This window comes from Sminthopsis crassicaudata, chromosome 1 (genome assembly GCF_048593235.1).
Source record: "Sminthopsis crassicaudata isolate SCR6 chromosome 1, ASM4859323v1, whole genome shotgun sequence".
Lineage (NCBI taxonomy): Eukaryota > Metazoa > Chordata > Mammalia > Dasyuromorphia > Dasyuridae > Sminthopsis > Sminthopsis crassicaudata.
In genome coordinates, this window is record NC_133617.1 from 120,333,485 (window position 1) to 120,348,871 (window position 15,387).

At 32.6% G+C, this 15,387-nt stretch overlaps 1 protein-coding gene across 6 annotated transcripts in view; it reads left to right on the top strand.

Annotated features, from left to right (window-relative positions):
• Positions 1-15,387, top strand: part of TRPS1 (transcriptional repressor GATA binding 1) — a 300,769-nt gene that overhangs the window by 51,169 nt on the left and 234,213 nt on the right. For 3 of the 6 annotated variants that reach the window (XM_074266590.1, XM_074266596.1, XM_074266604.1), the window contains exons 2-3: positions 2,640-2,797; positions 6,268-7,196. In XM_074266590.1, the coding sequence (XP_074122691.1) occupies positions 2,761-2,797; positions 6,268-7,196 (966 nt within the window). In that variant the 5' untranslated portion in view covers positions 2,640-2,760. The remainder of the gene's footprint in view (positions 1-2,639; positions 2,798-6,267; positions 7,197-15,387) is intronic. The other 3 variants (XM_074266630.1, XM_074266621.1, XM_074266611.1) reach the window with 2 other exon arrangements.

Sequence of the window (15,387 nt, forward strand, 5' to 3'; positions counted from 1 at the left end):
TTCCTCACCTCACAACCTGAACACACACACACAGATTCTCTCTCTTTCTCTCTCTCTCTCTCTCTCTCTCTCTCTCTCTCTCTCTCTCTCTCTCTCTCTCTCTCTCTCTCTCTCTCTCTCTTTCTCTCTCTCTCTCTCTCTCTCTCTCTCTCTCTCTCTCTCTCTTTCTCTTTCTCTCTCTCTCTCTCTTGCGCGCGCACACACACACACACACACACACACACACCCGCGCGACTTTTCCATTCCAGGAGGTAAAGGTAGTATTATATACTTTGACGAATATCACACATTCCCAAATATTAAATTTTTAATACAATCTTATTTTTAAAGGACAGACATTACATTACTAATTATGGAACTTTTAAAGTCAATAGTAGTTAAGAAATCAATAAATTAGAAACACAATCAAGATAGGAGGAAGTTTCTTAGAGATCATCTCTCAGTCAATCTGATTCTTTTACATGTGAAGTTACTCAAATTCAGAGGCATTAGTAAGTTACCCAAGGTCAAACAATTAGTTAATATCAGAAAAAGTAAGACCCCAGTTTCATAAATTTTTTCCACCATGCAACACTTTTTCATTTTTGTCTATTAAGTGGACTCTAGTTACAAAACCAAACCAAAACAAACAAAAAAATACAACTTCTTACATGAGCAATAGTTTTGAATATGAAGCTACAGGATGCATATTATGATACATTAGATGGAGATAAATGAACTCAAAATTGTCCCCAAAATTATTTTTAAAATATTAGTTTATGATTTAGAGATGAAAATCCTGGATTTATTACTTTTTACCATCTTCATTGAAATTCTTGCAATAGGTATTTATTCATTCCTTTTGGTAAGTGACTTTCCCAATGATCCTATTGCTAATTGGTTATTTGAATCAGTTCTTTTGACATGCCAATTAACACTTGAAGCATCCATATACCTTTTTACCATAGCTGGGATATAGTAGAAAATTCAGTCATACTATACTATGGAGAACTCATAAAACAAAGAATCCAGCTGTTATACAAGAAGGAAAATTAAATATTTTTAATCAAAATTGAATCTGTAAGGTAGTTATTAAAGAATTGAAGATCAGGGCAGCTAGGTGGCACAGTGGATAGAGCACCAGCCCTGAAGTCTGGAGGACCTGAGTTCAGATCTCACTTAGACACTTAATACTTCCTAGTTATGTGACTCTGGACAAGTCACTTAACCCTAATTGCCTGGGGGGGGGGGGGGCGGGAATTGAAGACTATTGAAGGCTATTATTTTCATCTCTATCCTATAAATGGGTTAGTGTTGCAAAATGACCTAAGTCACAAAGCTCTGGCTTCAAGTCCTGCCTTAGACATATACGCAGGACGTCTGACCTTGGTCCAGTCAATCAACTTCTCAATTCTCCAGGAAACTTTTTTAGAATATTAACTGCTTGGAAAGAAGTTGCATAAGCTAAGAGTTTTCCAGAACAACAATATCCTGAGTCCAGTCCTTTTCTTTTCTCTAAACACCTGTCCACCTGTCCCTAATACTCTAGAGATTAGAAAAAATAGTTACAGTACACCCTGGCCCTTTCACATAATAAGCCTAGTCTCTTTAACTTCCAGACAAAAATGAAAAGAAGGGCTTTAAATTGAAATATCCATTTGGTAAGGAAATGTGGTTGAATAAGAGGTTGAAAGATATAATTCCACAGATGGAATGTCTTACTTATGAATTAGTAAGGAAATTAATTCATACACAAAATAATGACTAGATAAATACCTTTCTTTCCTTTCAACAAACCCATTTTGCTGCATTACATGTGTCAACCTTAATGCAATGCATTTTGTGACAGATTTACATGTGAAACATTATTTCCTATAAGTAAAGGATTAGGTAGATGTATAAATGATCTCATTTACCATACAGAAGTCTAGGAGTCATAGAAAAAGTGAAACAATTCATTGATAACCAAATTTTAATTGCAAAGACAAGTAAGATCATTCACATAATCTTCCTCTTTCCTCTTCTCTCCTTGCACTATCTCAATTCAATCTCAAGTCCATTTTCTAGAGCAATTGTTTCTTCTGGACTCGTTGAATTGGCATTTTTAACATTTGGAAATCTTTGTGACAGTTAAATAATATCATATGGAGTAGAATCCCCATGTTTAAAAACCTCCATTTTGCCAATACTCATAATTAAGGCTGATCCGTGGGATAATGATCCTTTTTTCACAGCTTGATATTTTACCTTCTGAAAAATACCAAAGTGTATTTCTATTAATCACTAATTAAATCTCCTGTGCCCCATGGTGTTAGTAAGGTAGGTATTTCATTTGAGATGAGGGGCTTTAAGAAGCTAAGGTATTTTTCACTGATGCTTATGTCAATAGTACACTTGAGAATGAAAATTTTCACATTAGTAGTACCCACTTTTAACAGTTTGTTATATTGTGCTCCATTCTGTGCTTGGCAAAAATTCAGTGGAAGATGGGGATGTTGCTGAAGTCCTTCTCATGTTTTTGTAGGAAAAAAAATTCTTGCAGTTTCTCAAGCCTGCCCATAGTAGGGGCATGTTGATGTGTACTAGGTGTGATATGTTGATTTAGAAATATTATGTATATATTATTTAGGAAGGAAATTTGTTTTTGCTTTGTTTTACAGATATACAGATCAGCTCTCAAAATGTCTTCTGTGTCTTCCGTGCATCTTCTAAGACAATTGCATTAGCCTCCTGCTAGTTGACTAATAGAATTAATAATTGTAAAAAGCACTCTAAAGCCACATGCCTTATGAAGTCAATGCTGGGTATGATTTTACAAGTATGTGATCCATTTTTTCAAGTGAAAATGTTAACTGAAAAAGTTCTTGGCACACAATAAAACATCATGCAATCTGTTATTTGTCTTACAGATAATAATTTGAGAGGGGCTCTATTCTTACTGTATCTAACTTATGACTTGATAGTAGATGGTTTCCTCAATGTAGAAGTACTGCAAATGTGCTTTTATTTACTTAATATGTCTTTTTTTTTTGAAAAATGATAGTGATTGAATTCCAGTAAAGTACACATACATATACATAGACAATATTATTTCTAAGGATCCTTTAGAGTAGCAATCAACTAAACAAACCACAAAATGAAGAGGGGTGAAAAGAAGCCAAAAATGAAAGCAAAAAGAAAGGAAAAGGAAATTGTAATAAACTTTGAAATTATTATTATTTAGCACATCATTCTTTCCCCACCAAGAACAACACATTTATGTTATATTAGGTGCTCTATTCAGCATAAATATTTAGTAATTCCTTTGTACTCCAAAAATCTATGCAGCAGTGGAATCAAGCTTTGTCTATTGGAGAAATAATTTTGATATTACTATCATCAAGTATTGAAGATATTAGGTGATACTTAAATGTACTCTGAACCAAATTGGACAAAACTATTGAAAAAAAATTAGTCAAAAATTTATTCTCATTGTTTAGTGTGTTTTAGGATAGTATTTGATCTTAGTACCTTGTTGCTTCTAGTCTTGCCTTTAACAAAAACTCTAGAACTTTTGCTTTGGCCTTATGCCTTGAGCCTATTGAGAGCAGAGACTCTTAATTTTCTATTTGTATCCCCAGCAGAATGATACTTTGTGTATTGGAAGTGCATAATAAATGCTCTTTTGTTCATTCAATGTTCTGTTTTTCCTGAATATAAAATGAAAAAAAAATGAACAAATTGGGTAATTATTTAGGGAATAAGGACTAACTTAATGGTAATTTAAATGAATAGAGGTACTATCATTCTCTTAAAGTCTCTCCTTCATATTATTTTGTTAGACTGAAATGTCTTTTTTGGTGTGCTGTTGTTGGAATTTTGATTAAGCTGAAGTAAAAAGAAAATATATGATGGTATGGGTTATTGATATCTGACCAAAAGAAATATAGAACTTGACAGTATTTAAAATCATCCTGTTAAATTGTGTGCAAAGTAAATTAACAGTTTTCTGAGAAAACATGGTGACAAATATCAGCTAAGCAACATTTTAGAGAAAATTCCAAATTCAATACTAACTCTGGGGAGGAAAACATTGAACAAAGAACTTAAACAAAGTAAATTTGATGAGTGAACATTTTTAATATCCTTGTATCTAAATGAGAAGAATCATTTGACAGTCAAAGAAACAAACACAACCAATAAAAATTCACTGAACCATAAGTATAGTTTGTTAGTTTGTGGCTAGTTACTTAGCTGGTTAGAAGATATTGATAATAAGGTCTTTCATATAGACCAATTAAGTGTTCTCTGCTCCCTGCTCACAAACTTCTTCCTAATCCTAGCCAGCTATCTTACTGCTATATACTTTTTGTAACTTAGAGGTTCAAATAAGAAAATGTGGTTGGATCAATAATCTCTTACCATTAATGGAGTAAAAATAAGTTTTTACAAAGCATATAACTAATAGTTAGTAATTGGGTCTATTGTATTTATAAAAATTGATTATACAATTTGGTGATATTTACATAAATAAAATTTCATTTTCTAATTTTTTAAAAAATCTTAATATTAGAAGGTTTAAGTAATAAGCTTTAAAATGTGATTCAAATAACAAGAGATTTCATTAATATTTCAGGGCTATTATTTTATATTAAGCAAAAATACATCAATATTGTTAAAATCTATTTATTAGTAGTTGTAGCTTTTGAAGGACAGGGTCTCTAATTTCATAGCTCTAAGGAACTTCTACTCTGGGAACTGCTTTTACTAATGTATAAACTGCACCTCCTCTTCAATGTAAAATCACAAAGAGTTGTCAAGGGCATTTAGAATCTCAATAATTTATCCAGGGTTACACCTCTCCCATTATACCTTAGATGTATTTCCAGATGAATTTGAATCCTGGTTTTCTTGCCTTTAAAGCTAACTCTCTACCAATTATACAAACTGCCTCTTTGTTATAAGAAACAACAAATGAAAACAAACCCAAATGTGTTTAAATCTAATTGAATCATTTTCAGGTATATTTACTTTGATGTTTTTGTGTCACTTAGTAATCTGTTCTTATAGCAGATTCTGGTGATTAAAAAAAAAAAAAAAAGCATGTTATACTAAACAGCAACAGTTGAGTTTGTATCCTATATAACACTTAATACTTTTCCAACTGTTGATTTGGAGGGAAAACAGCAACTGAACTTAATGGTCTTAACCACAGATGATTAACTATAGAGACCTTAGATATCATGGGTTTTAACCCCCTCCTTTTACAGATTAGGAAACTGAAGCCCAGTGAGATGAAGTGATTTGCCCAATATCATACAGCAAGTAGCAATGGCAGGACAGCAATCAAGGAATCCCATGGTTCCCAGATTCAGCACTCTTTTTATTACAAAATTCATTGCCTTCCAATTGCTACTTCTCACTTTTACTGACATTATAAATGATGGTGTCTATTTTCATGAACCCCAAGGAGACATGTCTAATAGAATGACATTGTGCTTGATTGGGATGAGTTGACCATGATCAAACTATCATGGTTCAGAAAAGAAATGGTTGAATTAGTGTGTACATCATTGTAGCTATCTTCTAATATAGGTTTAGGAGGCATATGTGTTTTGACTTGTTTGAGCTAAACTAAGTTTTCTACAGAATTAGTTAAAAAAAAGCAAATTAGTTTCACAACCCTAGGTAGTTTTGTGTATTATGCTGAATAGAGTCCTAGTAAAACAAAACTCATTATTTGTAACCTCATTTCCTTTTCGCCTTTTGATCAAGTCTAACATATTACTATTAAAACAAAACTGAAGTAGGGAGTAAGGTAAATCTTATGTCAAGTTCATAATTATTTTTGAAGCCAGTTAGTCTACATATTAGTATCTATTTTCTTGATAACATACTCTTTCTGCCTTCTTGGCTACAGGAATATATCTTTTGAAATTATATTTATATTCTAGTTGTAAAATTTAATAATGTTAGGCTTTAAGAAATATTATTAGCACATTAAAATATCATTTAGGGAAATAACTTGGTCAAAAATAATTTGTAAGAGATGATCTTTAAGTGGCCATATTCACCAGAACATTTTGAAATGACCACTCTGTCATAGGACTGTTGATGAACATTATATGCTTATTTCAAGCTCATTTTTGTGACTTTGAAAACATTTTTTCCCCTAGATGGAATAGTATGTTTAATATTCTTAACACAATGCATGATATTGATTAGGATAAGTAAAGTGTTAAATTGCAATCAAATAATGGGAGACTTTCAAACAATATCTCATGTGATTTTTGCCTTATATATTTATAGATATGGTCCGGAAAAAGAATCCCCCTCTGAGAAACATTGCTAGTGAAGGCGAGGCACAGACCCTCGAGCCTATAGGTACGGAGAGCAAGGTATCTGGAAGGAATAAAGACTTTTCTGCAGATCAGATGCCAGAAAATACTGAGCAGAGTGACAGTGCAGAAGTGAACAATAAGGAGGGCCATTGCCTGCATGTCCAAGATTCATCTTCCAGCATTAAGAAGGACTTAAAAAGCTCAGTCCTGAATGAGAAGGCTGGCTTCAATTATGAAAGCCACAGTAAGGGAGGAAACATTTCATCCTTCCCTCATGATGAGGTGACAGACAGAAATATGTTGGCTTTCTCATCTCCAGCTGCTGGGGGAGTCTGTGAGCCCTTCAAGTCTCCTCTAAGATCAGATACAGATGACACCCAAGATATAGCCTGCACCCCATCAGGGGATCCCATGGAGACAAATGAAGAACAAAAGATGTCACCTAAGGCTACAGAGGAGACAGGTCAAGCTCAGAGTGGTCAAACTGATTGTCCAGGCTCCAGCCCAACTTCAGCAGCTTCAAAAAACCCACAAGTGCCTTCAGATGGGGGTGTAAGACTGAACAAATCCAAAACTGACTCAGTGGTCAATGATAATTCAGATACGGCACCTCTGTCTCCAGAGCTTCAGGACTTCAAATGTAACATCTGTGGATATGGCTATTATGGCAATGACCCCACAGATCTGATTAAGCACTTCCGCAAGTACCACCTTGGATTGCACAACCGCACCAGGCAGGATGCTGAGCTTGACACTAAAATCTTGGCCCTCCACAACATGGTACAGTTCAGCCACTCCAAAGACTTCCAGAAAGTCAACCGCACTGTGCTTTCCGGTGTGCTCCAGGACATCAATTCCTCCAGGCCTCTTTTACTAAATGGGACCTACGATGTACAGGTTTGTCCTTTTTGCTAATTCCACAGGAGAAAAATTCATAATGGAAGGTGCATCTTTTCCATGAGCCTGTGCTATAAAAAAATCCTCAAACCTAGAACTTAAAAATGATATCAGCCAGCCTAAAAAGCAGGAAAAAAGCACTCCAGATCTATTTAGTTCAAATGTTTGTTCAGGGTTAGTATTATTAGCCTCTCATCATGACAACTTTTTCCAAACTTTCTCTCTTCCATTATGTTAGGATAAAGCCTTCTTCAGAATTAACCAAGCTTCATATTTTTGGCTTTATATCAGAGTAACGTGATATTTACATAGGCTTCAAAAAATGTAACTAATCTTTCTAGGGCTGAGTGATCATAATTCATGCCTTGTTATAGATTATAAGTCTTTAGCTGTAGGCTTTACGTCAGTGGGGTTCTTGCTTGTGTCCTAAATTTGGATTTCATTCCATTATCCAGGCTACTACTGGTAGTGATTTTAGGTCACATTAAAAGACTCAGAAAACATTTTTTTACAGTAGTTTTTTTTTTTTTTTTTTTTACAATCGTTTGGAAATTAAACTACATATATATATAAAGAGAAATAAATATATAGTATTAATATATGTATATAATAAAACAAAGTAGTAAGGAATTGATATTTGGCATAACTATGTTATATCTTAATATCTTAATATTATGATATCTTAATATCTTAATGACCTGACACAAGTTACTTCACCTTTATGTACCTCAGTTTTTTCACCTCTACAATGAAGATGCTGGTCTAGAATATTTCTAAGGCCAAATACCTAGTCTTAAGTCTTATGCAACTAAGTTTCAGGGACATTGAAATGCCCTAACTTAATTTCCATATATCATAAGTAAATAGTGAATTATAAAACCAATATTCAATTTTGCAGTAATTTATTGTCCATTTTATAACAGTACACAGAAAACTTCTGTAATACCTTTTTTGATGAACAATTTTATATTTAGATTATGATATAGTTGATATGAAGCACAGAAATAACAACACTAATACTAGTTAGAATTTATACATTTTATCTCATTTGATCTACCTACAAATCCTGGAAGGTGGGTACTATCCCTATATCCATTTTATAGATGGGAACATAGAGGGAGATAGAGGCTAAATGACTTGTTCATAGTCATATAGCTTTAAGAATCTGAGGCCAAATTTAAACTCAGGTTTTTCTGACTCTAGCATGCTCTATCCAGTATGGCATTTAACTTAATTTTTTTTCACCATCTGTAGTAGAACAACAAAAAAGTTCACTCATCCTGAAGGAAGAATTAATTATCTGCTGTTGTTATTATTTTTAGCATAGTAGATACCTTAATCAGTTTTATAAAACTAATTAGAATGCAAATTACTTTTTTCTTGTCATTTTTGTAATTTTATTTTTGTGCCATGTGATCAGTGATATTTTAAAATTTTCATGATTTAATATTATTTCTTTTTGGGAATAATTAGGAAAAAATTTCAAATTGAGGGAACTTCTCTAATCTTCTTTCCCCCTATACATTCTTTTTAGAAAAGCAGTCATTTGCATAAGCTGACAACAAAGGTCACATATGAAGTAAATTAAAATGTTAGCTCAATTGCTAGAGTATGTTCACCATGGTCTTTTACATTGACCTGGTACCAATTAAAAAAGAGAACACAAACCAATATAAAAAAATAGCAGGTATTAAATGCATCTTATTGTACTTGCAGGAAATATCAGCAAAGAAATCTAAGAATCCTTTAAAATATTAGATTGGAAGCCTTATTATTTTGAAGATTACAAAATCTTAAAAATAAAACAAAACAAAAACAAGATAGCTTCATTTTTTATGAATCCCTCTTTTTTTTTTTTTTTTTTTTTCTCACCCATTATGAATTCTTCCAAACAGAATTACTTCTGTGGAACAGCAAATTAAGCCATCTTAGGCATTATGGATAAAATCTCTGGGCTTTGAACTGCTGTCTTTTTAAAGATCAATTCACTGTCTTATGTCAGATGCACTTTTCTGTCAGGCTGTAATCGGAAAGCAAATACGTGATTTAGATAAAAGGGTTAGGAGTGAATCATGTCAGAATGTGAAATGATGTTTTATAATTAGGAAGTAATATGATGTTAATACCTGGATTTCCTGCTAGAGTTTCAGTTCACTTACTCTGGGGACAATGTCTGAAAGAAACTGATCTCTGCTGTCAAGAAGGCTCTAAAACTAAGATTGCTGAGGCCTCTCCTTGCAAGAATTCAGATTTTTAAACACACTTCCATTTCCCCCAAACAGATATTTTGTTAGGTCTTTGGTTATTTATAGTAAAGTTTATGTTTGGTTAGAATGAGCTGGACACTTTTCCTGGGCAGTGATTTTGGAAATAAAACAGATGTGGGAGCTATCTTAGTTTGAACTAATAGAATGAGAAATAAAACAGCTGATCCTAGACTATACTGTCTATTAAAGCACATACTGCAATGAAGACAAAAAGTAGTAGGAAGCAGCCTGGAGATAATCTTGTTAAGATAAGTTTTTTCTCAAGAAAACAGTATTTCCAAAAATAGGTCCTATGCAATATAGGTGATTGTTTTAAAGAAACAATTAGGTTTGGAAACTTGATTTTTCAAATGCTAATTTCCTCCAATTAAGAAGGGAAAGTTAAATATGTTTCTTTGTGTGGAATACTGTCCTCAAATCCCTTTGCATTTCTTCCAGATGTTGCTGGGGAAAAAAAAAAAAAAAAAAAAACTTTTGCAGATATGAGACTGATTAATATTTTTATGCTTCTTAATAAATACTGATCAGTTTTTTCTATAGTCCTAAACAGACTATAGGGAATTCTCAGATAGTCTTTGACTTAAATATATTGCTAAAATGTCATTTAAAGGCAGTTCCCCTTTCTCCCTGCACCCCCTCCCCCCAGGCACTTAAGCCCTTGGAAGACTGGCTACAAAGTTAGAGTTAGCTACTTCCACTGTAGCTTAGCCAAAAATCCATGTTGTCTTTGAGTTATTCATGTGCACACACAGACAAAAGTTCATGAATTACAGTAATGCATTTAATCATTTTCTTTTTAAATCAAAATGAATTAAAATTATGGACTAATAAAAGAGGGAATTTGTTAATCCTATTGCACTTAAGCTGCTTTTATTTGTTTGTTTGTTTGTTTAAGATAGTAAGACTATTGGTGGTTTATGACAGATTTATGATAATTTAAGCAGGGGAAAAAGGAATAACAGCCAGAGGGAGGTGATTTAAACTACTCTGTGGTTCTGACCCCTATTATGTTTAGACAAGGACAGTTTAAAGAAATTTGCACTGGCTGTTAAAGAGTATTATTTCTTACACTTTGTTTATGCAGAATGAGGAAGTATAATTGAAATAAAGAAATATTTGAAATAGGCTTGGCGTCTAAGAATAAAACTACCAAAATTCCATTTTCTTAAATGTCAACTAATTGACATAAGTGTTTAGAGAATTGGACTTTGAATCAGAAAAAGCTGAGTTCCAATCCTACATTAGACATTCTTTAGCTGTGCTTTCCTGGGCAAGTGGCTTAACTTTGCTCAGCCCTAGTTTCCTCACTGTTAAATAGAGATGATAATAACATCTATACTTCAGAGTTGTTATGAAAGTCAAAAGAAATAATTTATGTAAAGCACTTTCAAACTTCAGTGCCATATAAATATTAGATATATGGAAAATAGTGCAAATCCAAACAGACACATTTGACTATGCACTAAACCTTTTTTTATGTTAGCTGTATTTTAAATGGGTTCATCAAAATACATACACATATGTTTATGTATACACAGATAGTATATGTATGTATATATATATGAAAAGACATTACTATTACATATATGTATATGTGTGCAAACATAGGAGTTAGAAATATAAATACATATGTGTGTTCATGTGTATGCATGCGTACAATGCCAAACAAGGCTGCTTTTGTACACAGTACATGGGGGGGATTTATAGAATAAAGATTGCCAGTCTTAGACACATATAAAACCAGAATATCTCCTTTTCTACTTTTGGTGAATTTACAAGACTCCTACACACCTGAACATAGTGTATCAGGTTGAATCAGAAGATTTATCCTAGATCTTTATCTTTTTTTTTTTTTATTAAGAAATCATGAGAGAGATGATGATTATCTCATAATTCATTAGCTTTAATATTTAATATTAAATATCTTAATATTTAGAATTACTTTAACTTCTGTTCATATTCATTAGAAACATTCACCATTCATCTCAACAATATAAATAGATAAAGTATTTATTAAACATTTGCTTTGTGCCAGACACTTGGCTGTATGTAGGAATAAGAACAAGCATGGCAGTCACTACTTTTTAGGAGGGCACTCTACTGGAGGAAGACATATTTGTGAAAGCTGAAAAAAGTAATAAGATTCTTAAAGGGTGGAGATGACCCAGAGACCTAATCTCATGCAAGATAAGGAAAAAAAAATCTTATCCCCCAGAGCCCAGATTCTAAACCAAAATGGTAACATGATTAAACAATAATTAGCCCTTTCTTTATATAAGCTCAACTAAATTCCATTCAGTATCTGGGATTCACTTTCTGTCTAGGAATAATAGCAAGAGACTGATTTCTTCAAAAAGTTATTACCACTCCATTATTTTGGGGCTGTTTTATTGGGCATATTTTTGAACACATTGCTAGATGAAAGCACCTATTACTAAATGATGACTTTACTTTCTCATTAGGACTTTTATGTGCTGTGTATTGGGATTGTTTGCATCATTTTTATGGGGGGACTCTTGGCCTTAGGATCAGGTTATAAAACAAGGAATCTTGTCAAGTTCTTCTTCCCACGGGAAAGTAGTTTAGACCTTTAAATGTTTATAAATTCTGATGTATTTCTGTTGAGTGGCATATATGTTACTTTTTCATATTAGAAAACTTTCTAAATCTTGGAACTTTCAAGATTCTGAAGGAGGCAGGTTCTACTCAACCTATTAAATTTATTCTGACCTGTAATGACATGCTAATACTGGGTGAACAGTTTTTCACTTTGCTTATCAGTGGAAGACATTTATATGACCCTGAAAACTGAGTTCTCCTTTCCTGTTGTGCAAATGCTATTTTCAAAGCAGGATAAAAAAGATTTTAGAGACAAGAAATTTTATGTTTGAATTCAAAAGAATGTGGGGACAAATTTCTAATAAATAGGTGGGGCTAATTAGCCTATTAGATGCTTAACACACATTGATACAAGGAAAGACAATTTGGAAAGTAAAATCTTATAGCTCATTTCTTTTAGTGTAGCCTCAGTTACATTTAAATTTTATTAAAAAAAAAAGATTTCTTTTTCAACATTGCATATTCCTTTAATATATAATTAGGACATACTATATAAAAATAATTCTGTATCCTCTCTACTTTGAGCAATATTTTACTTTAAAGAAACTGAAGAATTGGATTTAAATAACTTTTGACCATCTATACAGTACAGCATATTTGGTACATGGACCAATGCTTGTTTTAAAGCCTTTGATATTTGTTTTCAGCACTGCTGCTACCTCAGTCACAATCAACTGTGCAGAGTTCTGTGTTTGCTGGTGGTAGGGGAGTGAAAGACGTGATATAAAGGTTAAATAAAATCTAGTCCCTTTCCCCACAGAATATTATCCGCTTTAGGAGAAAAAGTAATAAATTGTGAAAATTAAAATATATTAAAGTATTAAGTGTATGAGGCCAGATTTGAACTCAGATTTTCCTGACTTCAGGGCTAGTTCTCTATCCATTGTACCACTTAACTGCCACAAATTAAAATATTATTAAATTTACAAATTAAAATGTGAACATAAAAAGAAGTAAAGATATACTACTTGTCAAATTGGTTTGATCTATGTAGATGTATAAACTAGCAGATTAAGTTCATTTTGAGCCTGTTTTCTAGGTTAGTCATCATCACTGGTCTAATTAATTGGTAATCACATAAATGCCCACTTTTTAGTGTTGTGCTTTGTAGTCTTAGAATGTATTTAAACTCATGGGTTTTAGTATATTAAGTTAAAATAAAAATCCTAACAAGTGAGTAAGAGCTAGAAAGGATTTCTAGACATAGTTTCTACTTGTAGTTTCATGTTGGGTTTTCTATAGCTCCTTTTCTTCGAAGTATTTTTATTTCTATGCACTGTAGATAATCAAGAATTGATCTTTCTTTTTCTAATTCTTGCTCTTCTTTTCTTCCTTCCCTTGGTTTTTCTTTCTTCTATCTATATCTCTGTGTCTTCATCCTTTTTTTCTCCTCTATTTTTTTCTCTTCTATTGTTTTACCCTCTTGTCTTACCCTCTTGTCTTCTTCCTCCTCCTTGTGGCTCAGTATTCTTATAAATCTATGCTTATAGAAGCAGGGTGACTCAGTACTTTCAGTCTATACAAATATTTTTATGATGATAAACTATTGATATTCAGGCATCAGTAGAGGAGGTATAATAAGTCAATAGATTGAGAGGATGACATTGAGATACTATGCCAAGATTTGATGCATACTTTTAATTTAATTCAAGACACATTTACATGTTAGGGATTAAAGCAGAGTTGCATTGTGGATGAGATGCTGGACTGGGAGTTAGGAAAGAGTGAACTTATATCATCCATAAGACACTGATACCAAATGTGTGACCATGTGTGTGATTTTATCCTTCTGAGCCATGTTTTTCTCAAATATAAAATAGTGATAATACGATATCTAAAGTAACAATATCACAGCATTGTTATAAGATTCAAATGAGACAAGATACGTAAAGTGTGTTTCAAATTTTAAAGCATCATGTAAATATCACTTTAATGATTGAGCCAAATTTAATTCCCCCAGGTCTAGTGATTTTTAAATTTTCTTTTTCTTTCATCATATTTGAGGTTATGTAAGGATGCCTTGCTAGATGAACTGTTATGCTAAGTGAACTCTGAAATACAAATGGAATTTTGCTGATAGTAATTTTGTTCTCTTATTACTGGGATTTATTTTTTTACTACTAATTTTGTTATCCTCATAAATAAACTTGTATTCTTTCTCCCTTTTTTGCCAGGATGTGGGGATTCACATTTAGATTCAGAAAGCTAGGGATACTATTAAAATTAACGAATAGCTCATCTGTCTCAGATTTAATTCTTATCCCGTCAATTGAGGATAAGTTTTCAAAGATTTGTGATTTAATAAATTGTCTGATTTTTTTTTTCCTATTCATTTAGTTACTAGTCACATCATGACTTGATTATGTTGGTTTAACTGTGGAGATTAAAGGATGAGATGTACCTTTTGTCCATTTGAGTTTTTATACCTATGTAATTAGAATTTTGTCCACTACCAATTAACCAGTATGAATGGGTGGGGTGATAGAAAAAACAAAATCAGGAAGCCTTTGGATTGTTTATTTTTAGTGTTTTATAGACCACCAATTATACTTGAACCTGGCCAGTTCTGTTAGCTCCTGGCAATTATAAAAATATAAGGTACAATGAGGTACCTTATATAAGGTACTGTGAATTCTGGAATAGCCTGTTTGTTCATATATATATATATATATATAAATATATATATATCAAAACATCAAAATATGGTATTTATATTTAATACAAATACCTAGCATTATTAAAAAAAAAAAGACATTCTTCCCTACCTCCCACAGTGCAGAGGTATATTTGGGAAACATATTACATGGATGTTAGCATTTTGTGCTGTGTTTTAAGTAATAGCCTCTAAAAAGTCATTAATGCCCAGTGATTAAATCTCGAATTTTTCTCTTACAATTATTTCTAGAATGTCCAATCAGATCTCAATTATCTGCCCTAATATGGAAAAGGAATGCCATACACAGTCCAATGTAATTTGTATGTTAGTTTAGAATATACATACATTTATAGATACATACATGTCTACATACATACAAATATTCCCACAGCAGTTTTATCTCCACAGATGTGATTTGCTTAGATGTGTTTTGAGATTTTTTTTTTTTTTCATTAAGCACACATGGCAACTCACTATTGGAAACTGATTAGGACCATGCTGAATGGCAGGACTAGTTTGGGATTGAAAAATTAGCACAGATAAATCAGGAAGTAGTTTATACACATATATTTACTCAAAAGTTTATTGATTCCTCCTCCCCCTTTCTAACAGTTGCTTGTTACTACTTTTCTTACAAACTTCAATATAT